The sequence below is a fragment of the Nesoenas mayeri genome (genome assembly GCF_963082525.1).
Source record: "Nesoenas mayeri genome assembly, chromosome: 1".
Taxonomy (NCBI): Eukaryota; Metazoa; Chordata; class Aves; order Columbiformes; family Columbidae; genus Nesoenas; species Nesoenas mayeri.
Window position 1 is genome coordinate 191174936 of NC_137541.1, and position 16247 is coordinate 191191182.

General features: G+C 43.0%; 1 protein-coding gene across 1 annotated transcript in view; it reads left to right on the top strand.

Annotated features, from left to right (window-relative positions):
• Window positions 1–16247, top strand: part of FLT1 (fms related receptor tyrosine kinase 1) — a gene marked incomplete at both ends in the record, with an annotated part of 114682 nt that overhangs the window by 48354 nt on the left and 50081 nt on the right. Inside the window, one exon of the mRNA XM_080354072.1 lies at window positions 10664–10778. Coding sequence (XP_080210198.1) covers window positions 10664–10778 — 115 coding nt within the window. The remainder of the gene's footprint in view (window positions 1–10663; window positions 10779–16247) is intronic.

Here is a 16247-nt window from a genome sequence, read left to right on the forward strand (position 1 = left end):
AACCATCTTGAAAAACACAACCTCAATGCAGCAAGAGCTCTTTCATCTCCTCTGTTGATCACTAGAAAATGAAAAGGGTGTTAGTCATGCTTCCAACTTATCAGCAAGACAGGGAGCATTAATGACTGTGTTAATAGATTAGTAAAGAATTACTCCGTTCTAGAGCCAAAAGGATCCAGACAGGACAGCAGAGAAAATTTCAGCATTATGAGAAGGAAGGTGTTGGGAGTACCTGGATCTTGAAGTTTATAGATGTGAGGTTATGCCTAGAAGTGAGCTGTTAGGAGTGACTTGTGCATGGAAAATAACTTATGCTGGAAGTGTCTGAACAACATCTCTGACTTTATATAGAGGAAACTTATTTGGAAATAGAAGAAACAGAGTAAGAGTGGACATTGTATGTAGAAGTTTCACGGTCTTTCTCTTTAGGTTTCTGACGGCTCAATCAAATCAGAAAATACCTCTTCCTTTCAGCACAACACAGACTATTAAAATCAAATGATTTTTCCCAGCAAGAAGTTCTAGGTGCTTGTGGAAACCTTGAGTGATAAGTCTATAGTTCCAGCCAACATTCGTTACCTCTGTGGAGGGCATGGTTGATGCTCTCAGAGAGATAAAGTGAAGGCTGAGTCACAGTGACCACATGGAAGATGAGAGTGATTATAGTCCAGCAAAGGAGAAAGGGAAAGGAGACAGACAAGGAGAAATGAAGGAAGGATTGACTGAATCATGATGATGTTGTGTGTCTATGAGGAATGCTAAGCAGTGTGAAGTGGGAAATAGAGGGTCAAGAAGCAAAATATAATTATATGATAATCAACTCAAGGTAAGAAAATTTCAGGTCAACTCAGGATGTGCAAAAAATTGAAGAATTACTTTCAAATGCTGTTAGGTGCCCTGATGGCCAGGGGTCTCAAATACTGGCATAGAAGTTGGAAGTAAAATGTGGTTTTGGTGACCCTTAGCTTCAGTCATGTGAATGTTTTGTTGTGAATAGCTGGTGTTGCAGGGTGTTCAAGTGTGCAAATGTAGAAGTTATTTTTTTTCTGTGGAAATGTGAGCATGGGTTGATGAAGGGTTGAAAAGTGGGTTAGGTTAAACTCCTGTTGATCCTGCTGCTTCTTTTGAGATAATTCAGATCAATCAGCTTTATGTGGTAGCATACTGGGGTAGTTCACGACAAGCCATAATGTTTGGAAAGGATGACTGTGAAAGGGAAACATCATCCATTCATTTGGTTGAATGTAGACAATAGTGGGAAAGACAGTGTGCTGCTTTCAAACAATTTCTTTTTCCATAGAGCCATGGTGATATGCAGCAACACCATGATTGCCATATCCTCTACTCTTTTCAAAGATGCTCACCAGGAGGATAAGACATTGAGAATGTTGGGGATCTCCCCTACAGATTGTGCTTTCCCTCTAAGTATCCCCCTCAATGGGGACACAGATCATCCTACAAAAAAGAAAACAACTCAATCCCCAATCTGTAAACTAAGCAGTCCACCAGGGCCCCAACCCAGCCCAATGCAGAGGCCAATGAGAAATCCTCCAGCAACCCTGCAACTCATCAGTGTATAACTTTTCAGCACAGCTAATAGTGTCCTTGGTCACAAGATACTCTCACTCTGGAGGCAGAAGTTGAGGAGTGGTGATGGAGAATTGCTGCTCTCTGAGAGTTGTGAGCATGTTTGAAGTGAGATGGGTTGGTGATATCCCATCTGTTCTTGGTAGCAAAATGTTGACACTGCAGTGGACAGCAGTAGGGACCAGTGACAGTGAGAGCAGAGAGGTGAAGGGTTGAAGAATGAGAGGAGAAACCTGCACCACTCTCACCTGGACTGCTTGTTTGGCATTCCTTGTTAAGCTCCTAAATAAATATAAATAAACAAACTGCAATTTATGATGTAAACTGTATCCAGCTCCTACTATTTGCAGAAGATTTCCTCCTAGCTCCACTAACTCACCTACTCTGTGTGAGCATGTGTATCAGGGAAGATGCCTGGGATGAACTCCCATCTGGCTGCAGCTTTGCCACTGAACGTAGTGGGGCCAGCATTTTGACTTCTAACCAATGATTTTTGACCTAAAAAGGGAACACTTGGACCATAGCTCCTTAATGGATGAGTACATTATAGTGGTACAGCCAAAGCTCGTGGAGCACGCTGGCAGGGAGCCAGCACAAGTTCTCCCCCTCCACCCCCACTAAGCACATTTTACAACCTGAACATGCTCCCTGCTACTATTCTCCCTCACAATTTCCTGCCTCAAAGTGACTCAGTATTGCCCAGGACACGTGGCTACACCAGCCCTGCACTAGCAATTGCATGGTGCTGGACGCCGAGGGACAGAGCAGGCAAGGTCCATGTCATTCAGATTTCTTCAATAACTTCCAAGTGGAAAACAGTTCCTATATATTCTTTACAATTCCAGGAATTTCCAGAGTTCCTGTCTTAAAGTTAGCGTTGTCACCACTGCTTCTTGAAAGACATGAGTCAGTCCAAGTTGAATTTGTAATAACATTGCCCTGATGCTTCCAGGGATTGACCACTGCCCTAAAAAAGATAGATGCTGAGAAAAATATTGTGCTTGCCATTAATCACTCTCAAAAATGGTCACCATCCATGACATGATGGCTTCCTCTTTCTCCTAGTGCTGATGCAATTGCCAAATACTACCTCAGTAAACAAGAGTGTGATTGAGGCTGCCAGTGGCTTTTTCAAGAGGAATTCTTAGAGAACTGAATCACAGAATGGTTGGGGTTGGAAGGGACCTCTGGAGATCATCTAATCAACCCACCTGCTAAAGCAGGTTCACCTAGAGCAAATTGAGCAGGATCGCATCCAGCCAGGTTTTGAATGCCTCCAGGAAAGGAAACTCCACAACCTCTCTGAGCAGTCTGTTCCAGTGCTCTGTCACCCTCAAAGTAAAGAAGTTTCTCCTCATGTTTAGAAGCTCCTCCTGTGCTTCTGTTTGTTCCCATTGCCTCTCATCCTATTGTTGGGTACCACTGAAAAGAGTCTGGTCCCATCCTCTTGACACCCACCCTTGAGATATTTATAAGCATAAATAAGATCTCCTCTCAGCTTTCTCTTCTCCAGGCTGAACGGACCCAGCTCTCTCAGTCTCTCCTCATAAGAAAGATGCTCCAGACCTGTGATCATTTCTGTAGCCCGCCACTGGACTCCCTCCAGTAGTTCCTTGTCCTTCTTAGACTGGGGAGCCCAGAACTGGATTCAGTACTCCTGATGCAGCCTCAACAGGGCAGAGTAGAGTGGGAGGAGAACCTCCTTCAACCTGCTGGCCACACTCTTTGTGATGCATCCCAGGATACCATTGGCCACAAGAACACATTGCTGACTTATGGTCAGCTTGTCAACCAGAACTCCCAGGTCCCTCTCTGCAATGCTGCTTTCCAGCAGGTCCGCCCCTAACCTGTACTGGTGCCTGGGGTTTTTTCTCCCCAGGTGCAGGACCTTGCACTTGCCCTTGTTGAGCTTCATTGGGATCCTCTCTGCCCAGTCCTTCAGTCTGTCCAGGTCTCGCTGAATGGCAGCACAGCCTTCTGGTGTATCTGCCCTTATCCCAGCTTGGTATCATCAGCAAACTTGTTAAGGGTGCACTCAGTCCCTTCATCCAGGTCACTGATGAACAGGTTGAACAAGACTGGACCTAATACTGACCTCTAGGGAACCCCACCAACTACAGGCCTCCACCCAGACTCTGCACCATTGATCATAACCCTCTGAGCTCAGCAATACAGCCAGTTCTCAATCCATCTCACCATGCTTTAATCCAGCCCACACTTCCTGAGCTTACTTAGGAGGATGTTATGAGAGACAGTGTCAAAAGCCTTGCTGAAGTCTAGGTAGACAACAACCACTGCTCTCCCCTCATCTACTCAGCCAGTCATAGAAGGCTATCAGATTGGTCAAACATGATTTCCTCTTGGTGAACCCATGCTGACTACTCCTGATAATCTTATTTTCCTCCACGTGCTGGAAGATGATGTCCAGAATGAGTTGTTCCATCACCTTTCCAGGGATGGAGGTGAGGCTGACTGGCCTGTAGTCTCCTGTGTCATTTTTCTTGCCCTTTTTGAAGACTAGAGTGACACTGGCTTTCTTCCAGTTCTCAGTCACCTTTCCTTTTCTCCACAACCTTTCAAAGATGATGGAGAGCAGCTTAGCAATAACATCTGCCAGCTCTCTCAGCACTTGTGGGTGCATCCCATCAGGGCCCATGGACTTATGGATGTCCAGTTTGCCTAAACAATCTCTAACCTAATCCTCCTCAACCAAGGGAAAGTCTTCCTTTCTCCAGACTTTCTCTCTTACCTCTAGGGTCTGGGATTCCTGAGGGCTGGTCTTAGTGGAATGGGATGTTACAGGAAGGAAAGATTGCAATAGCCTCTGGCATCATGCAGGAGGGCTTGGGAAGGAGGAGCTGAGATTATGAGAAGACAGAAGATGAGTATTTTTTTCCAAATGTTTTGGGGATGGAGGCTCTTCTGCTGGTATTTGTCACAGTACTACTTGAACTGCAAATTAAAGAACTGTCTCCAGAGTGGGGAAGAAGATGTGTCTGGACACAAGCTGGGTCTAGGGCTTTCATTTAGGACTGTCTGTCGTACGGAGTGCCAAGTCTGTCCTGTATATAAGTAGAAAAATCCTTTACCTTAGCTCCTACTCTTTACTGTAAATCACCAGGATGACAACAAAACTACTTGTCTTCTTAGATCAGTAGTTTCATAGGCAAGACTTTATCTTGGAGCTGGTTTGCAGTTTGATTTCAGTGAAATATATCAAGATGACATGAAGTACACTCTTACCCTGGAAAATTTTCCCTGTCGATAGTTATAAATATACCACACTGTTGTGCTTGGCATGCTGTATGCTAATAGAGGTGAGGGCTCTAAAACTCATTAGGAAAGGGAGCAGGCTGTGGATCAGAGTGAGGACAGTGTGAAGCTAAGGTTGATAACCATGGCCTTGTCCAGAATAGGCCATGGGAGTTTTCTTATCTCACTTTGGCAGGAGGTGCTGTTAGCTTCCTGTGCGAAATCAGGAGCATAAGCTGCTTTCCTCTTGTTGTTTCGCTTCCTCCGCTACACAAGACGGTTCCCAGCACTGTGATTATCTTTGCATCTTCAAACATGGCACACTCTGCTTCCTCAAGGGCTTGATGTATTCTTGAGAAGCAGGCTGGCTCCCCTCCCCCAGGCCACTTCTCTAGGGCCCCCACCAGCCGGTGCCAGCTCCGCACATCGCAGATCTTTTACAAAGATGAACTTACTTCTGGTTGCATAAATCTCCCCCTAGCCTTTCCAAAGAAGTGTAAATTCCCAAAGCTAAGGGCAGCAAGCAGGTCTGCTGGCGGAGCTCACCCCGCGCTGCAGGCAGCCGGGCAGGCAGGGCGTGCTGCAGGCTTCCCCCAGCACCAGCAGAGCTGTCTCACCCCTCCTTTCCCCCATGCTGGGCTTCTCAAAACCTGCAGGGAAGTTAACAGCTTCTGTTTTTACAAAGGAATAGCCTATCTCTCAGGCTTTTGACTCAGAGGGCGAAGCGTGCCTGTGTGTGCGGGTGCGTGCGTGTGCACAGAGGCAACGCACATGCAAGCACGCACGCAGGCACATGGAAAAAAACTGCTTAGGGGTGAGAAACCTCACTACTCTCTTTCTCCTAGTGCTTGACTAGGACGTAGAGTCTGGTTACCTTGCTCTGAGATTGTATAACGTTTATAAACATACATTTGTACACATACCTCCTTAGCATTTTTATATAGGATCTCTACACGTGCATAATTGCACCCACAAACTAAGGACATGAAAGGATCTGCAGGGAAACAGGTGTAAGAAGTGCTTAGAAATGTGCTGGCAGATATTAGCTTGTTTATCAATCTCTGTGCACACTGTGTGCTTTTTCATTAACCTGACGGTAACCCTGCTCTGAGCTTTCCTGAAGATGCAAAGCAATGAGGTTCATCCCACAACAAAACATTTCAGGAATTCATGCATGCCAGAGATACGTGGAGTAAGATTCAGATATCCAAAATTCAGTGGGATTTCCCTGAAAACACATGCAATTCTTGCTAGAAAAAGGGTACCCTTGCTATTTTACTGAGTGGATAGTTTGAAGTAACTTGTAATTTCTTTACAAAAGCATAAAAATATGTAGCTGATGTCATCTGAGGACACATGCAATGAAACATCAATTGACTTAACAGGAAGATTATTGTGTATTTTGATCCCAGCCAGAGTAAATTTTTTGTATTTTCGTTTTTCTCTCTTTCCAAGAATTTGTACTTAACACAAACATTTGGCTTGATGACTACATCTAAGTTCAGTGGAACCTTCTCCCTTTCTGTTGCAAAATGTCTCTTGTTAGAAGTTGAAGTCAGGTTAGGAGGCAGGACTCTTAATTACTACCATTTGTCCCCTCCCCATCTCTACCCGATGCTGCTGGCTTAACTAGTGGCCTCAGGTGGCACCACTGGTGGCAGCAAGAGGAAGGGTGACTGAGTATTAACCTGAGTAACCAGATCAGGAGACTGGACGTGGCTTGTGTTCTCTGTCTGTAGGGGCCTGGTGAAAATGAGTTTGACACCCCTGCCCAAGGCTGTGTTAGTGTATTTGAGGTTAAAGCGAGAGCATTTGGCAGCTGAAGAGATGAAGCATCTGGTTCTACATCCAAAGGGATGAGTCTGAGTCTTGCCCTAGACTTTGGCAGCTGTGCTGCAACTGATTATAAACCTTTGCCGGTCCAGCAGACTGTGGAGCCAAAGTGATGCATACGACAGTGCTCACATCTCCTGCTGTGCACCGCGGCCTGTTGATTAATGTAATCCCAGCTTGATTGTGACTCCTTTTTTATTAAAACCATGGACAACAACTATTAAGTGTATTCAATTTTCTACTGTAATTGCATTAACATTGTAATTGGCAGTTCGGAGATAGTATGGTACGTGAAGTCAGTAGAGTTCATATATATGTGCCTCCAGGGCTAATATTTCATCTAGTGTTTTACATGTGTTTTTCTTGTTATTGTGATGTTATTGTAATTATGATGGTGGTTTGTATTATAGTATTAATGAGTAATCAGCACCCCATTGTGCTAACCATCAACAAAGACATAACGCTGTCCTCATCGCTAAGAAATTGCGATCTAAATGTATACAGTCTTTTTCAAGGAATCGTGAGGAAGAGTGTAATAATAACTAAGCCTGGAGGCTCCAGAGCTACAAGAAAGGAGACTGGAGATGTCTTTCAGAGCTGCACAAGCAGTTTCTGAACATGCATTGCACCTTCTTTCTGTCCTTTAAAAGCATGTCTCTGTAAGGTTTTCTATAGTAAAGAGCACAGATTTTCAGCCTTGTAACGAAGAAACATAAATTCATTCTGTGGAGAAAAGTGCTGGTTTCCGTCTGTTTGAAAGGATAAATATTAAAAAAAAAATATATATTATGGATGAAATGAGATTTTGGGTTCTCCGTCTTCTTATTCAGAGATCACCAGAATATCCAGTCACAAGTATGTGCTTTTGATACCGCCTGTTTGTGTGCTCACAGTACTGGCATCATGAAATAAGTTCTGATGTGTGCTATGGCATGGAAATGTTATCAGCTTACCAGCATTATCATGCCTTCTGTAGCCTAGTCTTGTTGCAGAATCAAACTTCTTAGAGACTTAAATGTGCAAAGTAAATGGCATCTACCTTTCAGAACAATTTTAACCAGTTTTTCCCATCTGAATGCATCATCAGTCTCAATGCAGCTGTCTTTCATCTACTCTGGCTTCAACAGTCATGTATTAGAAGTTGTCTTTTAAACCAGAGTCGGGAAGAAAGGGCTTTCTTAGAATCACAGAATCACAGAATGTCAGGGATTGGAAGGGACCTAAAAAGATCATCTAGTCCAATCTCCCTGCTGGCGCAGGAACACCTAGGTGAGGTTACATAGGAAGATGTCCAGGCAGGTTTTGAATGTCTCCAGAGAAGGAGACTCCACAACCTCCCTGGGCAGCCTTTTCCAGTGTTCTGTCACCCTCACTGAGAAGTTTCTTCTCATATTTAAGTGGAACCTCCTGTGTTCCAGTTTGTATCCATTGCCCCTTGTCCTACCACTGGTTGTCACTGAGAAGAGCCTGGCTCCATCCTCGTGACACTCACCCTTTACATATTTATAAACATTAATGAGGTCACCTCTCAGTCTCCTCCAAACTAAAGAAAACCAGCTCCCTCAGCCTTTCCTCATAAGGGAGATGCTTCACTCCCTTCATCATCTTTGTTGCCCTGCGCTGGACTCTCTCCAGCAGTTCCCTGTCCTTCTTGAACTGAGGGGCCCAGAACTGGACACAATATTCCAGATGTGGTCTCACCAGGGCAGAGTAGAGGGGAAGGAGAACCTCTCTTGACCTACTAACCACCTCCCTTCTAATACACCCCAGGATGCCATTGGCCTTCTTGGCCACAAGGGCACAGTGCTGGTCATTCTGCTGTCCACCAGAACCCCCAGGTCCCTTTTCCCTACGTTGCTCTCTAATTCGTCATTCACCAACTTATACTGGAACCTGGGTTGTTCCTACACAGATGGAAGACTCTACACTTGGCCTTGTTATATTTCATTAAATTTTTCCCCACCCAACTCTCCAGCCTGTCCAGGTCTCACTGGATGGCAGCACAGCCTTCTGGCATGTCAGCCACTCCACCCAGCTTGGTGTCATCAGCAAACGTGTTGACAGTGCATTCTATTCCTTCATCCAAGTAATCAATGAATATATTGCATAATATTGGTCCCAGTACTGACCCCTGAGGCACTTCACTCAATACAGGCCTCCAACTAGACTCTGCCCCATTGACCACGACTTCCTGGCTTCTTCCCTTCAGACAGTTCACAGTCCACCTCACTACCCAGTCTTCCAGACCATACTTCTTCAGTTTAGCAGCAAGGATACTGTGTTAGACTGTGTCAAATGCTTTACTGAAGTCAAGGTAGACCACATCCACTGTTTTGCAATCATCTACCTACCTCGTTATGTCCTCATAAAAGGCTATGAGGTTGGTCAAGCATGACTTCCCCTTGGTGAAGCCATGCTGACTGTTATCTTATTGCTCCCTGTCCACACTACATGCATGAATGACCTTGGCCTGCTCCTGTTTTTTGACTTTTTTGTAGAATCATAGAATGTCCTGAGTTGGAAGGGACTGACAAGGATCATTGAGTACGACTTCTATCCCTACGTACGACAACCCCACAGTTCACACCATGTATCCGGGGGCATTGTCCAGTCTCTTCTTGAACATGGTCAGGCTCACTGAGCCTCTCAATGCATGTTAAGAAATTTGGGCAGACAGTCATATATCTGTGCTAATGATTACAGCCCAAGTTAGTTTACATATCACCATTTCTTTAAGCTGTAATATCTGATAAGACACTGGCCAGCCTGACACAAAGCTGCACAATTAAAAACAAGCATATAAAGTTAGTGTACCATTGATATTATAATCAGCACAAAGTTTAAGCAAACTGCACAGTTAGCTGAAAGGAAATGAACCTCATTCTTTGGTCATGATTGCATCACATGCTGTTATCCAGTCACTGGGCTTTAAAGTTCATTTTTCCAAACAGCTGATATACATGTCAGAACTATTTGACTGCAGATACTACAGTCATTATCTTTCAAATCCATGGAAGATCAAAGGAACATATATTTGAAAGAGCTTGACCTTGCTGAGGGGTTAAGCTCCTCTGTTGAAGCTGGAATTGAACAAACAACAAGTAAATTTTGGATGAAATGCAAAACTAGATATCCTCAAAGAAGAATAGGAACAGACAGCATTTAAGAAGCATTCCAATATGTTTGTTTCCATGTGTACCAAATTAGGCTTTGGGAAACAAATTAGCTCTACCATGACCACACCTCAATGTTCTGATTAGAAGCCAATTTGTTGCATAAGGCAAAAACATTTTTCCCTGAGATTTCCATTCATTAACATGACTTTGATTTTTTCAGATTGAATGAACATTTAAAACCCTTTGGCAATTAGATACAGTTTTGTTTAACATTGTTTTGTGAATTTGCAGGATTATTGTTGTTACTGTGTGTCCTGTAATCATTGAATCCTAGTACTGATATTTTGCCATTTTGTAAATGAACTGAAGAAAACATTCAAAAATGAGAACTTGCATCATTTTTCATTATAACAAAAAAATCCTGCACATAGTGAAACATCATCCAATACATAATGGAATGGATCTTGAAAAAATATAACTTGTCTTGATTTTAATGCTGAAAATAATATGAACTCATGTTTGAAGCCAAGCCTGAATAATGACAATGTCTGAAAGCAGTAGCACCAGAAATGAGATGTTGGTCTTGCATAGCCCTATAGGCTCAGATTCCGAATTCTGAACTCCCAGTCCACAGTGGGTTAAATGTTAACACTGACTCCAGAAAGCTAATATTCAAGGACAGGTTGTGGAAGTGAATCCAAACATAGGGTTTCAAACCTCAAGATTTTATGAAAAGTAACTATACCTGCCTGGTCAACACAGCATCTACAGTTTCTCTGACTGAACACTGTTTCCAGAAGAATCGTTTTGTCTTATGTGGTGAATGTTTCAGTCTATCACCAAATCAATAAAACTTCAATTTTTGTTGTCTTCAGGCATGGCTTTTGCTCTTATACCAATGGATCTTTTGTCCTGAAAGCTGACAGCAACGTAGGAAACAGGATCCAGAGCATCACTGAGAGAACAGCTGTAATAGAAGGCAAAAATAAGGTAAGATTCCTAGAAGGAGATGATGTTTCCATGTGACAGTATGAGTTGAAAAGACACTTTAAGATGCTATCATGTGACAGTGAAGAAGCCAGTATTGTTATATTGTTCAGATTTGAAGAGCTGCATACATGCAAATAACTTTCAACTTCCATACTTGGTATTTGTTTGCTGAGATGTAGAGCTGTACTTATACCTGCGTGCAGTCATATTCAGGTAAATGACAAGTCAGGAGAGTATGTCAGTGGGATTCATCATATCTGCTTTTTAGAGCTGGTCTGTAGTATCTTGGGACACATCAGGAGCACAGGGGCAGGTTTCCAGGCCATCTTTGCTTCGTTTTGTGACATTGCACGATTTCCTCTATTTTGTTTTTTGTTTGGTTTTGGGGTTTTTTTGTTTTTTGTTTTTGTTTGTTTGTTTGTTTGTTTGTTTTTTGTGGTGGTGGTTTTTTATTTTGTTTTGTTTTGTTTTTTCCTATGAGTATTAAACAATTTACTCTCATTAGAGAGTTTATTCACAGATGTGGTTCTAGATTATTCAATGACCAGGTCTTTTCTTACAATAAAAAGTTTAGAGGACCAAATGAATTCAAATTACAGAAGAAGACTTTAAGAGACATCTCAGTCAGAAACAGTATGGTGGGATTCATCCCAGCTGAATTAACTGTCCAAATGTTGTGTCTAGTCCAAGTTGGGCTATGGGGAGATGCAGGCACTTCTGAAGGATGAGTAGGCCTGTGATCTGTTGGTGTCTAATGTGGGAAAGCCAATGAGATTAAATTACCAAGGGGCATGGGGGATTCTCCATCAGATAAAACCTTTAAATCAAGGTGTTTTCCTGAAGGATGCCCTAGATCCCTGGGTTAGACATGCAACTGATTTGGTATGGTTGATTGTGTGTGCTATGGAGGAGTTCAGGCAAATATGCACAATGCCATGCTACTGTCACAGCATCTGTTTTTTCACACTAGTTGGGTTTGTGGCAACAATGGCTGAAGAAATAAATTTTAAAGCCTACTTTATTCTAGGCCTGCCATTTCTAAGGACACTGAAGTGCTTTTTGTGATCTAAGGACTCCAGGGATATAGGTCTCCTTTCCCAGGTGGCTGCCTTCCATCTTCTGCATGTGAAAATGGATATAAACTGTAATTACTCTCATGTTAGAGCCCTTTCACAGACTGCAGAATAAATAGAGCTTTGCGTGCGACCAAAAATCAGGCCTGGGACTGCATTTTCTCCTGCTGTTGTATTATTTAGAAAGTACAACAGGTGTTCATGGCACTGTTCCAGTGCATGGGAATGGGCTGGATCCCAGTGAGGCATTCAATCTGTTTAGTTGGTCACCTCTGTGTGCTTAAAGATTGAGGCAAAGATGGGAGCAAACAGCTTCATAGGGGCGACTATCATAGGAAAGCACATGAAAAATGAGACACAAGGAGGGATTTGAAGGAGGAAATGGAAATATTTTCAGGCACGAGAACACACAGTCTATTCCAAGGGGGTAATGAAGAACAAAATATGATAAGGACCTGTTATTTTCCAGAAGGAGTTTAGCCATGGCTATGGTTGAAGTCTTACCTGCTCGCAGGGTGCAGAAGGAGCTGTCTAATGACCAGACCTCATTCTCCTTGTGTGCCATGCATTTTGGAGACAGCGGAAGAGGAGTGGCTGAAATGTCAAAGCAACTTCCAGTCAACAGCAAATAAAATCCTCCCTGGAGGAAGATCCTAATAATGGGTCCTTGTGACAGAACTGCAGGTTTTGTTTGAAGTCTTTGGCAAGCAGCCCTTTTTAAAAAAATGTATCCAGAAATGAACCAAGGCATGGCCTCTGCATGTGTTACATGGAAAGTTTTAGCAGTAAAACCTAGTGGCTCTCCTTGATATTCCTTGTCTTCATATTGTGTAGTTCATCTAAAAAAGGTTACCTTGCATTGATTAATTCCCTCTGGTCCCTATTCAGGAAGGGAAATTAGAGAAACAATCTCTTTGCTTCACTTTTTCACAGCTTTTCTAAGGTTTCTTCATTGCTGCTGCTCTGCCATAGCTTTTCAAGCACAGCTGGATTGCTATTGTAAGTAGAAAATGCTCTGCAAGTCTTGGTTCCTGGCTAAGCTCTGGGTGGCATGATTTATGCACACATAGTTGCTCTAGAACATCCAGGATATTTTTTTTTTTTTTCCCATGAGAATCTATAGCTTTTCACTCTTTGCAGTCTGAGAGACATTCTTGATCTCCCAGAGCAAACTCAAAGGGACACACTTCAGACAAAACCCTTCCTCATCTGCTGGGATATTGTAAGACTTTTAATAGCACTGAGCTCACTGGATGCAGCATGTCAACATAAGTGTCTGGCTCCAATGAACTGCTACTGTGAGCAGTTCTGCTACTGCAAACAGCTATGAAGAGCTCTCTGAGGCATTTCCACATCAATGGAGTCCTGCTATCTAAACAGAGTGTCTACCCCACTTCCACATCCAAACATCACATGATCACATGCATGGTGAACACAATCTCAAAGCTCAATGGAAAAAAAACAAAGAAGTAGGAGACAAAGCAGTAGGAAATGCATGAAGAAACTCAAAAAGTTGCACATTTGGGTTAGCATGAAAGGAGAAATAGAGTTGGCCACAGGATGAGATTATTGTAATCAATGGAAGACATGAACAAGGAATGGTCAAAAAGTTTCTTTCAACAATCAAGGTAGCTGTTTTCACCTTGCTCAAAGACATTGTGCTAGTTCCACCCATTTCCTGTATGTGCAACATCTGAGTGCCTCCAGTTTGCTGTTTTGCTGTGGTAGGTTGATTTGTTGTTTGTTTACCTGTGGTTATCAAGGTATCCACAAGTATATTTTTAAAGTCAGAAAAACCTCAGACCCTGTGTCTGTACAGTTAAGGTCACGTAGGAAGTCTGTGTTACATTATTCTTCTGGTGACAGAGAAACCATGACAACAGTGTTTTAGTAACTTTTCTGCTGAAGCCTCTCTAAAAAGACATTGAGAAACTGAAGTGGTATAATGGAAGAACTTTGTAATATAAGCCATAATACCTAATCAACAGACAACTCTCAAAGTTATTTGATTCCCTTTTGTTCTCATTTCATTGGAGCGACTTCCTACAAAGCTGGGCTATTCTTAGGCTTATCATGTAAACAGGTCACAGACACCCTCCTGTCATTCACCTGCTAAAAACCATAACTTCATAGTGTTTTCAGCTGAAGCTAACTGCTATGTATAACTCAGGCCTGATACTGATTATTATTCTTTGCATAAGCAGTGTTCATTAAAATGTCGATGACCTGCAACAACGAAGTACAAAGAGCTGGTGTATGCATTGATATGGTGCACACATACTGGGCATGTGTTTTCTCCCATGTGTGCAGACACACACTGGTTTATGAACAGCTTTGAAAGAAAGAGTCAGTACTCTTTGTACAGGGGTGCAAGGGACAGAGAGCTGCGGAAGAGTTGGACAAAGATCCTGGGCATGGAGAATGCACAGAAGAATGCTAAGAAGGTGAGCTCAGGTGGGAGAGAGTAGAAGGTGTTGGCCAAGAAGGAAGGATGATAAATCCAAGGGAAGGAGACAGTAGAGAGGACAGAAATTGAGAACATGGAAAGCTGGAAGGAGTAGGATGAAAGTTGTTGTTTGAAGTTGTGAAGTTGTGGTTTGTCATTAATATGTGTATGTATATATATATATATGTGTATATATATATGTATGGCCTTGTTTTCCACTGCATATGATGTGCCTTACTGACACAAGATTTTAGTGGTCTTCTCCCTTGTGAGTACCAAAGCCACTTGACTTCAGGGAAAATGGAAAATAAGGACCGTGTAACAAGATTGTGCATGATCAAACCTAGGCTCGCTCTCATCTATCTCTGGTTTGGCTGGAAATGATGGGTCAATCTGGCATGTGCTTACTGTGTTTAGAGTTAAAAACTGTGATCATCCAGCATAAACAGAGTGCTAGATTGTCCAAAGAATCAATTCTCCTTGGACATAAGGTGTGATCATGCAACATAGGATGTGGCCATCTTTTCTGCCTCTTCTATGCTAAGCCCTAAACCTCTAGATCTCTTCCATGTCCCTTTGTTACTGATGAGACAAGGAAGCATGTGTTTGTCTGTTCTCAGTCCATACACATGACAGCTGTCTGGCCAGTACATCTGCGCTGATTTGCCATCTGGAACCCAAAGCAGAAGAGAAAGCTGTTTAGCTCACTACAACACTCATTTTGATCTTTCTCCTCTACCCAACAGCTGATTTTCAGGAAATGCGTGAGATCTTATGAACTTTGATTTTACTGTCAATTTTGGCTGAAATTGGGCAATGGGTTCAAAAATTACTGAGGACATGGAAGAAGGGAGGGTACTGGCAAACACATGGACATGCTGGCAGACGGATGGACAGACAGTGTGGTCTTCCTAGGAAGCCAGGCTAAAGATAGCAGTGGGAGTGTAGCTTGTCTCTTTCAGTACAACATAACTTCTCTTGGGGCCTTCCTGAGTGCTACTAGAATCACTGTCAACACTTTTAAGCAGATCACTGGGAGCTGCCAGCTGAGCTGAGCCCTTGGTGAGACTAAAACCAGCAGAACTTGGCACCTGCCTCTGCCAAGCTGCGGCTCCCTCCAGCTCCTGAAACTGATCCCCTCCCTCAGTGAGCAAGGAAGGTGAGAATCAGGCACTGCCTTGCTCTGCGAGTGTCCCTGGGGAGGAAGAGAGGGGTGCCTGTGGTGTAGCTGTCCATAGCATCATCTCCTCATAAGTCAGCTGGCTGTGTTCAGTCTCATGGCCTTTTGAATGGGATGACATGGGATGGAGAGGAAAACCACAGCTCTGCTTGCTGAACAGCAGCGATTTGCCTGTCTGACCCCAGGGAGGAAGAGGGTGCTCTCCTGCACATATTCATGTCCTGCTGTTGAAGATATTTTGGTGTTTCTTCTGTGGCAGTCCTGTAGGTGAAGTGTGTTGTCCAGATGTTTTACACTGATGTTCTTTGCCAACACATGAGGCATGAAGATAATATGTCTTCCGCATAAGCAGAACAATCCAATGTTGTGCTGTCAATATTTCAACATGAGTCTTCATAAATAATATTCTTCTAGCCAAAGATTAATCCAGGGCAGTGAGGAGAGTGTATTTTTATTTATTTCATATTAAAAAAAAAAATAATAAAGGAAAAGAATTGTTTTCTTGAAAGTATAACTAGGAGGGAATCAGCAATATTGGGCAGACTTGCACTACCCTGATCAATGGTAAAAGGACAGTATTTTGGGTTTTAAATATATGAGTTGTTTAGAGAAGTTAGCACAGCAATCTCTGGATGAAGCATGTTTATGCCTGTGTCTGCAGGGGACTTCTAGGAGTCAGGAAAGAGTCAAGTTACCAACCATTTTCTGAAACCTCCTCTTGCTTCTCTGCCATCAACTACAGCAGTGGGAATCCTCTATCTAAGCTACTT